The following is a 12,759-nucleotide window of genomic DNA, read 5'->3' as shown; positions in this document are numbered from 1 at the left end:
GCAATATAATATTTTTCTTAATCTTATCAATCTATTTATGATCAGATGTAGATTCACTATATTAAAATCTGAATTTTTCTTATTATTTATTTGGATTAATTTTATATTCACTAATGGTTAATTTAAAATTAATCTATCAAAAGGTAAATTTTACTTCTGGTAAAATTCACCAGTAATCAGTATTGTATATTTTTGATGTCTGCAGCTTTTTTTGATTGTTCTGAACATGTTCACACTCTATCTGTACTTTTCTATAACTTAAAAAACTCTACAAAAATTATATATACTGTATTTATGTATAATTGGATGCTAAACATTTTTACTAAGTATTGAACAAGGTTATCATAATAAAATTTTAAGAGTTATTATTTTTTTTTTATGTAATATATTTTGGATATTATCTCATAACAACACTGCCAGTAATATAATTTTAGTTTTATATTAATTTTGTTTGTATTACATTTTACAATTTTATACATGTAAATAAAAATTTTTTAAATTGTAACTTTTTTTTCAAACATACTATTAATCCATACAACTCAATTTCATAAATTAGAAATGAAATTTATAGAGAAATTTGTGTTTTTTATAATACTACTAACTGTCTAACTTCTAAAGTTTTATATTTTTTTATTTAATAATTTTAGAATGTAATTTCACCAATTTAATCAAATGAAATCAACTTCTTTTATTAATTAAAAGTTGTTTAACAGAATCAATCTACTTGTATATTAATTTTTATAAGTATAGGTATAATACATACTATAAGGTCTTTACAATAGAAAGATACAAAACTCAAAAAATATCAAAAATTGAATTAATATTAAATTTGCATTTATTTCAGTAAAAAAACATAATTAGTATATAAAGTAAAATTAAAATTTTTTTTGAGTTTCATACCTTTCTATTGCAAAAATCTCATATAAAGAAACCCATATTTTTCATAATAGTACTAACTTTCAAATTTTTTTTTATTTGTTAAATTCAGAGTATAATTTCACCACTTTAATCAAATGAAATTAACTTTTTAAATTCATTGAAATTGTTCAGCAAAGTCAAAACTATTTGTATATTAATTTCCATAGGTGTAAATATAATACATATGGAGAAACCAATATTTTTCATTACAATACTAACTTTTAAATTTTTTTTTCTATTTACTAACTTTAATGTATAATTTTACTACTTTAGTCAAATGAAATCAACTTTCTAAATTAATTGATAATTGTTCAGCAAAGTTAAAATGACTTGTATATTAATTTTCATAGATAAATAAATATAATATATAATATTATAGTGAAATCTACATTTTTCATAATAATACTAACTTTTGAATTTTTTTTCTGTTTATTAACTTTAGCGTGTAATTTTACTACTTTAGTTAAATGAAATTGACTTTCTAAATTAATTATTAATTGAAATTTTTTTTTTTTTTTCTGCAATGCATTTGATAGTTTATTAACCAGCAAGAAAAGACTCGTAAATTACATAAAGTAAATAAAAACTAATCTACACTATCTAATATTATTAACTATCAAACCACTTGTCATGCTGTAGCATCTCACGCAAGTCAGGTTTTTGCTGTAATAATGCTTTGCTTAGAAATAGCCATTCTTAACATAAATGCTCCTTTTTCTTCACAAGGCATTCACAGAACCCAAATTAATTGAAATTATTCAGCAAGATCGAAACTACTTGCATATTAATTTTCATGGGTATGTATATAATATATATAGAGAAATTTACATTTTTCATAATGGTACTAACTTTTGAATTTTTTTTTCTGTTTATTAACTTTAGCACGTAATTTTACCATTTTAGTCAAATGAAATTGACTTTCTAAATTAATTGAAAATTATTTAGCAAGGTCAAAACTACTTACAGTATATATTAATTTTCATGGGTATAGATATAATACATATAGAGAAATCACGTTTTTTTTATAATAGTAAGACCCTGAACAATACTGATACAACTCAACATTTGAGTTTGCGTTAAAGCTCCAAACGGGTCGGTTTGGTCCAGATTATAGACGGTTCAGATTAGAGCTGAAATCTGTAAGAACCGAACTGAAAAACTGGCAGTTCAATTCAGTTTAATCTGATTTTTATAAAAATGCAAAAATCGAATAGCCATCCATCTAGTGATCGTACAAAGTCGAACCACATATCATTGGATTCGTCTCGACGAGACGCGTCGAATGGTGGTAAAATCATGTCTTTAGCATTGATAGATCACAAGTTAATCTACGCTAAATGATTTATCAATAATTGGAATTAGCAAGCTTTCTATCAGTGCTAGAGATATGATCTTAGCACCATTCGATGCGTCTCAGTGAGATGAATCCAATGAATATAAATTCGTCCGTGTACGATCACTGGATGGCGAATGATGTCAAGTTTCACATTTTTTAAAATTTTTGAGCATTAAAAATTAAAATTCCGATACATGAATTTATTCGTCATCCAATGGTCGTACAAATATAAATTAAAACTCATTAGATTCGTCTCGACGAGACGCGTTGAATGGTGGTGAGATCATGTCTCTAGCATCAATAGATCGTAAGTTAATCCATGCTAAATTATTTATAAAAAATTGGCATTAGCAAGCTATCTATCGATGCTAGAGACGTGATCTTACCACCATTCGACTCATCTCATTGAGACAAATCCAATGAGTCCTGATTCATATTTGTAGGACCATTGGATGATGAATAAATTCATATATCGGAATTTTTAATTTTTAACGCTCAAAAATTTTAAAAAAATGTGAAACTTGACATTATTGGCCATCCAGTGGTCGTACACAGACGAATTTATATTCATTGGATTCGTCTCACTGAGACGCGTCGAATGGTACTAAGATCATGTCTTTAGCACCGATAGATAGCTTGCTAATTCCAATTATTTACAAATCTTTTAGCGTGAGTTAACGTGTGATCTATCGATGCTAAAGACATGATCTTACCACCATTCGACGCGTCGTGTTGAGACGAATCTAATGATATATGGCTTGACTTTGTACGATCACTAGATGGATGACTATTTGATTTTTCACATTTTTATAAAAAATCAGATTAAACTGAACTGAACTGCCAGTTTTTCAGTTCTAATACCTGAACCGATCTGAACCAAATTTTGAGCCAGTTTCAGATCGGTTCCCCGGTTTAGCCCAAACCATTCAGAGCTTTGAGTTTATATTAAAATTTTTCAAAAGTTGCGTATTATAGAGGTATTTTTAAAATTTCGTTATCCTACATACTCCTGTTTTTAACATAACCAGTAATTCGATTTTAATAAAATTTATATAATTGGATTCGTCTCGATGAGAGGATTCTAATGATAGTAAAATCGAATTTCTAGCTTTAATATTGACAGAGTTATGTCATAAAATATATTTTTACTTTGGTACTTAAAGTTTACTTGTAAGTTATATTAGTATTATTCAGAATCCTATAATAGTACTAACTTTTGAATTTTTCTTTTTTCTATTTACTAACTTTAAAGCGTAATTTTACCACTTTAATCAAATGAAATTTACTTCCTTTATTAATTGAAAGTTGTTTAGTAGTATAAAATCTACTTAATACTTGTAATTAAATTATATACTTTATATAAATACTTTTATTAATAAAATTATTAGTTTTTTCAAAACAAATAATTTAAATTTTAATAAATTATGTGATATAGATAAACTTTACCTTGGGTGAATTTTACCACTGATGAATTTACCTCTAGTGAATTTCACCACTAGTAAACGTTAATATCACTCTATTTATTTATTTTATAATTATATATTAAAACATTATTTATTTATCAAAAATTCTTTTCAGTTAATCCTACACTCATATTTTTAAATGGTTTGTTAATTTTATAAGGTGCCTTTATTTTACTAAACTATTTAAAAAATATATATTTTCACAAAAATAAAACTTTTGCCCCTTTATTAATAATATTTATAAAAAAAACTTAGATTTTTTAAGAAAATATTGACTTTTTTACTTTTAAAACTAGTGTTCAGTAATAGTATTAAATTCACTAAACTAAACGTATACTACTTTACATAACAGATAGGCAAAATAACAATAAATAGATGAATAAATTCTATAAACATAGGAGAAACTGTTTATTAATAGTAAGAATGCTTGCCAAAACTATTTTTTAAAAATTTTAATTTTGTCAAATTCAATCTGAAACTATTTTTATAATAAATTTAATTGCCTAAACTGTTTTTATGCTTTTCTGAAATTAATTATAATTTAGGAAAATTTCAGATTTACCAATTTTTTATTAAAAATAAAGTTTTTGAATTTCAGATTTTTGAATTTTATGATTAAATGAGTTTTAGACAGCAACATTTATTAATAATTTTTAATAACATTTTATTTCACTTCACTATATATATATTTTTTATTTTCTTCATTTTGGTATGGTATTTTCATCCAAAAAATTAATAAGAATTTTAGATTATCCATCAATATTATATATCTTGAAACTGAACCACTTACATATATGACTGATACAAATATATTATATAATATCAAAAAAGGCAATTCTTATGCCCTTATAGAATTTGATTTTTTAAGAAAAAGGCCGTTCCAATTTAATCTTTAGTTTAACGTCCTCCCCCCCCTCTATTTTTGAAAAATTCAAGGGTGATTTAAACATATATGTTTGATATGTTTAAATATGCTTAAAACACCCCCTTCTTTACTAAAATTTAATAGTACCGAGAATTTTTGATTTTACCAAAAATTTCCAAAATTTTTAATATGTTTAATTTTCATGTTTGTTTAAATTATTCCCTCCGTCCCCCTCAAAATTTTTGGCCGGAAAGGACGTTAAACTAATTATTAATTTGGAACGGCCAAAATAACATATAATTACAAATATTCATAAATAACAAATGAATATTAATGAAGAAATATAAACTCCTATATAATATTATTAGTAATAAGAAGCATGTAAATAATATTAAATTTTGTATATCCAACTATTTGACTATGATAATTATAGTTATTTCTAAAATTCAATTGGCAAATCCAAAATCTGAATTATAAAATTGTAATTAATTTAATTAATTATATATTATAAAATTAATTACGTATTCTGAAATTCTAAAATTTGCATAATAGTGCAAAATTGTGAATTTTGCAGGATCTAGTAATCAGATTTTAATGATTTTATTACTATTCGATTTGTTCTATTGAGTTAAATCTAATAATATGTATTCTTTTTCTATAATATTAATATTAATGGAGTTAAATTACTATAATTATTTAATGATTTTTGATGTTAGAACATGATTTAGTGATTGAATTTAAATGAATTTACACTATTCAATTCATTATAATGATAGAGACAATTTATGCTATAAATATTTAAAAGTTATTAGTATTAGAGTATGATCTAGTAATTGGATTTAAATGATCTTACTACTATTAAAATTGCCTTATCAAGATAAATTAAATGGTAGTAAGATTATCCCAAACAGATTTTTAAATGTTGAGTTATTATTTATTAAAGTTTTTATATATAAATTGGTTAAAATTAAGGCTAATTCTGGCTAAATATTTTCATAATATGAAATTAATTATGAAGTCTAAAATTAATTATAGAATACAGTCAGCCTCCTTTATAGTCACACTCCTTGGAACCAAAAAAAAAGGGTGTGATTATAAAAAAAGTCATATGTTGTGATTATAGAGAAGGTTTTTCTAATATATTTATTAGTACATTGGGGCTAAAATATGGTGTGCTTATAAAGGGGAATTTTATATGTTGTGATTATACAAAAGGTGACTATATAGGAGGTCGACTGTATAGAGTTTTTCTAATAAATTACTTAATAATTATAGAATTATATAATAGAAATAAAATTTGTGCGCACCTGCGCATGTGCGCACCCTTCCATTTTTGGTAATTTTTATATAGTAAATTTGTTGATCATGACTTTAGTAAAATCCCGATTTTTTTAAATATTCATGCTGCAACTCTTACGTACATATTGTAGAGCCTTAAAATTTATTTATTATGTGTATTTTTGCCCATTCTACAACTTTACTTAATGAACCATGAAGGGTTTAGAATGTCATTTTTGACTTTTATATATAATATATCCATGGGAGTGCGCATATGCGTATGTGCACACAAATTTTAAACCCTTATATAATTATGTATTTTTATAATACTAAAACACAAGTATAATAGTAATACTTATATTACTAATATCAAAGGAAATGAAAATTATATACTTTAACAGACTTTAGTTTTTATTATTAGAAAAATATTAATTATTAATTAAACGATTAACTTCAGTATCAGATACATTATATGGTATTTTAGTTTTAAATTATCATATAACTTGCATTTACAATTATATGTTATTATACTATTAAACAATAAAAAAGTTTGTTGAAAATGTAAGAAACAGACCATTTAACCCTACTTAAGGTTTCATTAGTAAAAGCTATATTTAATGAAGATATATATAGCAAGTAAAAAAAGATTTATTTAAAGCATAAAGGTATTAGTTATATAAAACAACTTGTATATAAAGGAAAAAAACCTATAAATAGTGCTCTACATGAGTCAAGCCAGCTTGTGAGCTTTTAAGCTAAGCCAAGCCAAATCAAACCAAGCTGCAGTTATAGTTTGACTTGGTGCTGGCTTGGCTTAATTTATTGAAAATTAAAACTAAAGTTTCAAAACGTGATAACTTCGCCAATATTGCTCCAAATTTAATAAATTTACTACCATTCGATTCCTCTTGATAAGATGAATCTAATGGTAGTAAAATCATTAAATTTGGAGAGCAATATTGGTGAAGTTATCATGTTTTGAAATTTTAGTTATAATAAATTTTATATGATTTTGAAAATGAAATAGTTTGTGAGCTTTTAAGAGCAATAATGAGCCAAGCTGAGCTGCCTTGGTTCTTGGCTCAAGCTGGCTTATGTAGAGCTTTACCTATAAAAGACATGAAGATAATAGGCTGATACAGTATTGAATAATTTACTTAGAATATAAAAAAGAAGAATTAAATTCTAATATAAAAAAAAAAGATTTATTTATAAAGAGATGATTTAAAGGTATAAACAATAATATGAAAAAGTGAAGACTACTTAGTAATAGTAATATACTGGTAGTTTCTTACTCTTCCCATTATTTATTAAAATAAAAAATCAATACTCAAAGAGCAGTTTACTAAGTTAAATAACCAAGCATTTTTATTTAACAAAGTCTCAAGTAAAGTTTTGCATAAATCAAGCTATCTTACAAGTTGGCTTAAACTTTTCAATCTAAGTTGAGCTGAGCCATGATTAAATTGGTTTAGTGACTTGTGAGCTAACTTGAAAAGAGTTTGAGCCAGTAATAGGCTTGACTCAAAAAGTTCAAGCCAGTAATAAGTTTAGCTTAAAAAGCTCAAACTGGCTTGAGTTGTCATACAAAAAATATTATAAACCATTTTTTGTATAATAGTATATTTTAAAAAAATGTTTTGCAACATTTTTTTTATAATAATATATTTAAAAAAAAATGTTTTGCAACGTTTTTTTTTAATATTTTAATAAAACGTTGCAAAAATATTCTTTGCATAATACACTACTTGGACAAAAGTAGCAGGAATTCATCATATTTTATTAATTACTCAAAAACATACATATTAATAATACTTGAAATTTTAATATATAATAACATAGATAATAAAGAATATATATTCAAAATTTCATAGTTCTAGCCTTCATACAACTATATTAATTAAAAAATAAAATTTGGTAATTAGCAACAGTACATACTGTACTATTGTTTTTATAATTTAATTTTCTTTCAATTTTTTTTATAATTCATATAAAAACAAAAACTAGAAAAAAGATATTTGATGTATATATATTAATTAAAGAACCTGTACTACTACATATTAAAATTACTGGTATCATTATTATTATGTATAATTCCTAATAAACTGACAGTATCAGACTATTTTTATTATATAATATATAGATAATTGTTAAAATTTCTTTCTGGGTTTTCTTTAATTAATGTAGTTGTATAAATGCTATAACAATAAAATTTTGAATATATATTCTGTATTGTTTACGTTATCACATATTAAAATTTCAGGTATTATTATTATGTACATTTTCAAGTAATTAATAAAATATGAATTTTCGCTACTTTTGTCTAAGTAGTGTATATTAAAAAAAATGTTTTGTAATGTTTTTTTAGTTATTTAATAAAAAATGTTGTGAAAACATTTTTTTTAATTGTTTAATAAAAAATATTGCAAAAACATTTTTTTAATTGTCTAATAAAAAATATTGTAAAAACATTTTTTTTAATTGTTTAATAAAAAATGTTGTGAAAATGTTTTTTTTGTAATATTATATTAAAAAAAAATGTTTTGCAACATTTTTTTTAATATTTTAATAAAAAATGTTGCAAAACGTTTTACTGAAGATAAAGCTCAAATCTGGCTTGGCTCGAACTATGGTTTTCATGACTCAGTTCAATTCATTTTAGCTTGAACTGAAATTTTTACGTTAATTATTTATTTTGCTCAGCCAGAATTTTTTTTTTCAACCTGAGCTAAGCCAGACTGTAGCTCAGCTCAAGCTGGTTTATACAGAACTTTAGTCTCAAATCAGTGCATATTTAATAGTTTAAATTAAAAAATTATCTTTAACCATATATATGATAAAGATAATTTTTATATAATATATAAATTTACATAAAAAAGATTTTTTAAAAGAAAATCAGCAACTAAAGCAAATTATAAACATATAAAATACCTATATACAAAAAATTACCTTTTAATTAATAAAATAAAATAAATAAGACTGAAATATTTAGTGAATAATGATATAATTTTTAGACTATTGCTAACTTTCTCTCCGGGTGAAGATCACCTAGGGTGATTTCACCCAGGTAATTTCACGTCCTATAAAAATTTAATTGAAAAAATCAGGTGATTTCACGTCCTATAAAAATTTAATTGAAAAAATCAGGTGATTTCACGTCCTATAAAAATTTAATTAAAAAAATCAGGTGATTTCACGTCCTATAAAAATTTAATTGTAAATCAGATGATTTCACTTGAAAAAAAAAATAGTCGGTAATTCACTCATATAAAAAATTTTATTATCTGTTATTATTATATGATATTTAATAAAATGACCCATACATCTCAAAAAAATTATTAAACATTTGGACATTGTGGGGCATAATGACCAGTTTGATGGCATTTTTTACAATGTCTTTCTCTTGTTTTACCAGCTTGAGTTGCTACAACTCTCTCTTCATTTTCATTATTAATGATATTAGTTATATTTCGCATATGCCTTGCTTTCTTTTTTTGGGGTTCACCACATGATCTGTACCTATTAGGTTGTCTACCTTTATGTTGTACTCTTAATGGATCACCAATATGCATAGAAACTATATTTTCCTGATGTTCGGATAATTCTACTTTTGTATTTTCAATAAAACATTTTACTTGATTAACAAATTCATCAACTTTATCAGTTCGAATAGCCAAATCAAGAGCTTTTTTAGCATATCCCATACCAAATCCATACTTTTGTTTAGGACCCTGCAGTTATACAATATTAGGAGTTTGCCTAAAATTTGCGAGATGTTGAAATGATAATTGAGGTATGGGCTGTTCTAACTCACTCAACTTATTTTCTCCAATATGATATATTGGCATTACATTTTTCTCATGTTCATTATATTTACTATTATTATACCATCATTGAGGAACAAGTGATATATGAAACTGTGCAGTAGTTGAATAAGACATAACCCGAAAAAAGTGCCTGCATATAATTCCTCTATTAATAAGCCAAAGACAAGTACATAAATGTGAACTATCATTAAGAAGAATAACATATTGTGGTTCTGATTTTTGTCCACGATGTCTAGTTACTTTCCATACTTGCTGAATACTATTGTGTGATATATTTTCAATTAATGAAGAAAATAGAGATTGAGGTTGGTCATAATCATCTTTTCTAGCCATTTTTTGTTGATAAAAATCATCTCCAATCTAAAAAAAAAAAATATTTTTTAGTTGTTAGTAACTGTTATTACTATTATTAATACTAACATTAAGTTCTCACTTTAATTAACTATTAGTAACTTACGTCCAAAAGTGGTAACCAATCTTTAATCAATATTGTATTATAGCATAATGATTGAGCAATTTGATCTATACTTTTCGTCAAAATGACAAAATACTAATTAAATTTATTTTGACAGACGTAATGTATTTTGACAGACGTAATTAATTCATAGTAATTTTATAATAAATAGTGAATTGGTCCGTTCGCCGAAATACGACGTAATTAATTAGCGGAGAAGTATAATTTGATCACGTTGTTTTTGAAGAATTTGTGGTGTCAAATACTCTCGCAAAATCTTATCAAGTTCTGGAAAATATTCATCCATTATAGATGGTATTCCTTTTGTTGGAATTTCATTTTTACATTCACTTAGTATTGCTTTTTTTGATTGTTGATCAAATGTTTTTTGAACTTCTTTAACAACATCAGTTAAACATGAAGATCTATTCAATTTATCTTTAATTATTTTGTTCATTACTTCTACCCGTTGTGTGCTTTGAATCCCTGCAGTGAAATTTTGGTTGATAGCGTAACTTGCCCAACTACGTTTACAAGGATATAAAACTCTTGTAAGATATTGTTCACAAGCTGGAAATTTGTCAGTAAGTGCTTTCCATTCTATTTCAAACTTTTTATGGCATAAAGAATTACGCATTGCTAAAAATTTAGCACGAAAAAGTTCAAATTGATCGTGTAATTTTCCTTTAAGTTTTTTTCTTAAATTCAAATCTATATGAAAAATACAATGAAAATGCTGTGTTACTGAATAATTTTTTTTTACAGCCGTTATTAAGGCCGGATCAGCATCAGAATATAGGGCTGTTGGTGTTACGTCACATGAATTTTTTAATTTTTGTAAAACCCACGAAAAAGTAGCTTCAGTCTCATCTTCCAAAACAGCTGCTGCTACTATTAAACTTTTGAAGTTATTATCAACCACTATAATTAGCATCAACAACATATCAAATTGATTAGTTTTTGATGTTGTATTAATAATTACAATATCATGATATCTTCCATAAGCATTTACTTGGTCAGGAGACATCCAAAATAATGAATTTAACCTTCTTTCGTCAAGGTCAAAACGCAGCTTTATAATCCATCTTGGATCAATTTCTTTCTTCAAATATAGATCGGTAAGCATTTGACATGCATCATTTTTATTAGGTTTTGCTTGTTTTTTAAATTGCTGAATAGCGTTACTTAAATCCTTTTTGTTAATTACTTTATCTGGGAGACCGTTAAAGCAGGGTAGAATCACGTGACTTTCAAAATTTTTCTTTTTTTTAAATAAAACTCTTTATTATATATAAAACCTTCCAAATAAACATATATTAAGTGCATTTTGACCTCGTTGCGCTAAAAGTTTACTTAGAGCACAAAATGAGGTTTAGAACACCGTTTTCAATTTATTCAACTTTTTCAATTTCGTTAAAATTGATCTATCTTTTTTTGGGTATGATCAGCAAAATTCGTTGCTCATATGTAAAGTCAAAAACATTGTTCAAAATCCACTTTTTCTCCCTAAGTAAACTTGTGAAGCAGGCTGAAATACACTTATTTAATGATTTTCAAGTTCACTTTAATTTTAGTTTATAAAAAATTTATCAAATCATTATAATTTTAAATCACATGATTCTACCCCGCTTTAACGGGACTCTTTATTTGGAAACAAGGCCACCAGGAGATTGTATTGAGTTGATATGCCCATTTTCCCTTGAATCATCTAAAATTTAACTTTTTCAATCATTTTGTTAGTTAATTTTCGATATTTTGGTGCTATTTCACCAACAAGTAGGTTCATATCATGATTGTGTTTACCAATTATACTGTTAATCCGAACACCATTTGAAGATTTAAGAAATGCAAGATTAATATGCCAAGAGCATCCAATCATTTCAGAATCTCTATCCCTCCTATTTTCCACTAAGATAGTCTTTTGAGTTTCATGCTGTTTGATGCGAAAGCATTCATACGTTCTGCGTTTAGTAATCGTTTTATCATTTGGATCTGGTATACGCCTTTTTTTACGAAGGCAGAATCCTTGTTGTTTTGCATATTCATTAAGGTATGACTCAGCAAGTTCCCATGAACTAAATTCTTTTCCTTGATTTAATTCTAATCCGTTTTCTTCTTCACTCTCATACTCACTCTCATATTCACTATCGTCATATTCTTCTTCATGATGATAATTTTCCAAATGATTTCTTACAGTATTTATACTTTCATTTCCTGTTTGATTTTCGTTATCTGTTCATAATTTTTAAGGAATAGATTAAAAGAATCATATGAGAAATCAAGTATCAGATCGGAAAAATCAAATAATAAGAACAGAATAACAGGTTAAAATTTTTGATCGTAGTACTCACTATTTTCTTCCTGATGATCATCCAAATAATTTCCTATAATATCGTTTCCTAGTTGAATTTCGTTATCTGTTCATGATTTTGAGAAACGGATCAGAAAATCATGTAAGAAATTAAGTATTGAAAAATTCAATAACAGGTTAGATTCGTTGATCATAATACTCACTATCTTTCTGACTGGCTCTTCATATGATCTTTTAAAAAATCTACTAAACTTTCATTTCCTATTTGAATTTCATTAGCTATCTCATCATTTTCAAGAAACAAGTC

At 25.4% G+C, this 12,759-nt stretch overlaps 1 protein-coding gene across 1 annotated transcript; it reads right to left on the bottom strand.

Annotated features, from left to right (window-relative positions):
• Nucleotides 1-9,198: 9,198 nt before the first annotated feature.
• Nucleotides 9,199-10,598, bottom strand: OCT59_013109 (uncharacterized protein; the record flags this gene model as incomplete). The annotated part of the gene is made up of 4 exons (XM_066140606.1): nucleotides 9,199-9,591; nucleotides 9,928-10,047; nucleotides 10,145-10,214; nucleotides 10,408-10,598. The coding sequence occupies 4 exons, from the start codon at nucleotides 10,596-10,598 to the stop codon at nucleotides 9,199-9,201; spliced, it is 774 nt and encodes a 257-aa protein (XP_066001478.1).
• Between the last annotated feature and the right edge of the window lie 2,161 nt (nucleotides 10,599-12,759).

This window comes from Rhizophagus irregularis, chromosome 20 (assembly GCF_026210795.1).
Source record: "Rhizophagus irregularis chromosome 20, complete sequence".
NCBI lineage: Eukaryota > Fungi > Glomeromycota > Glomeromycetes > Glomerales > Glomeraceae > Rhizophagus > Rhizophagus irregularis.
Note: the sequence above shows the minus strand (reverse complement) of the source record. Positions and strands in the feature narration are given on the sequence as shown.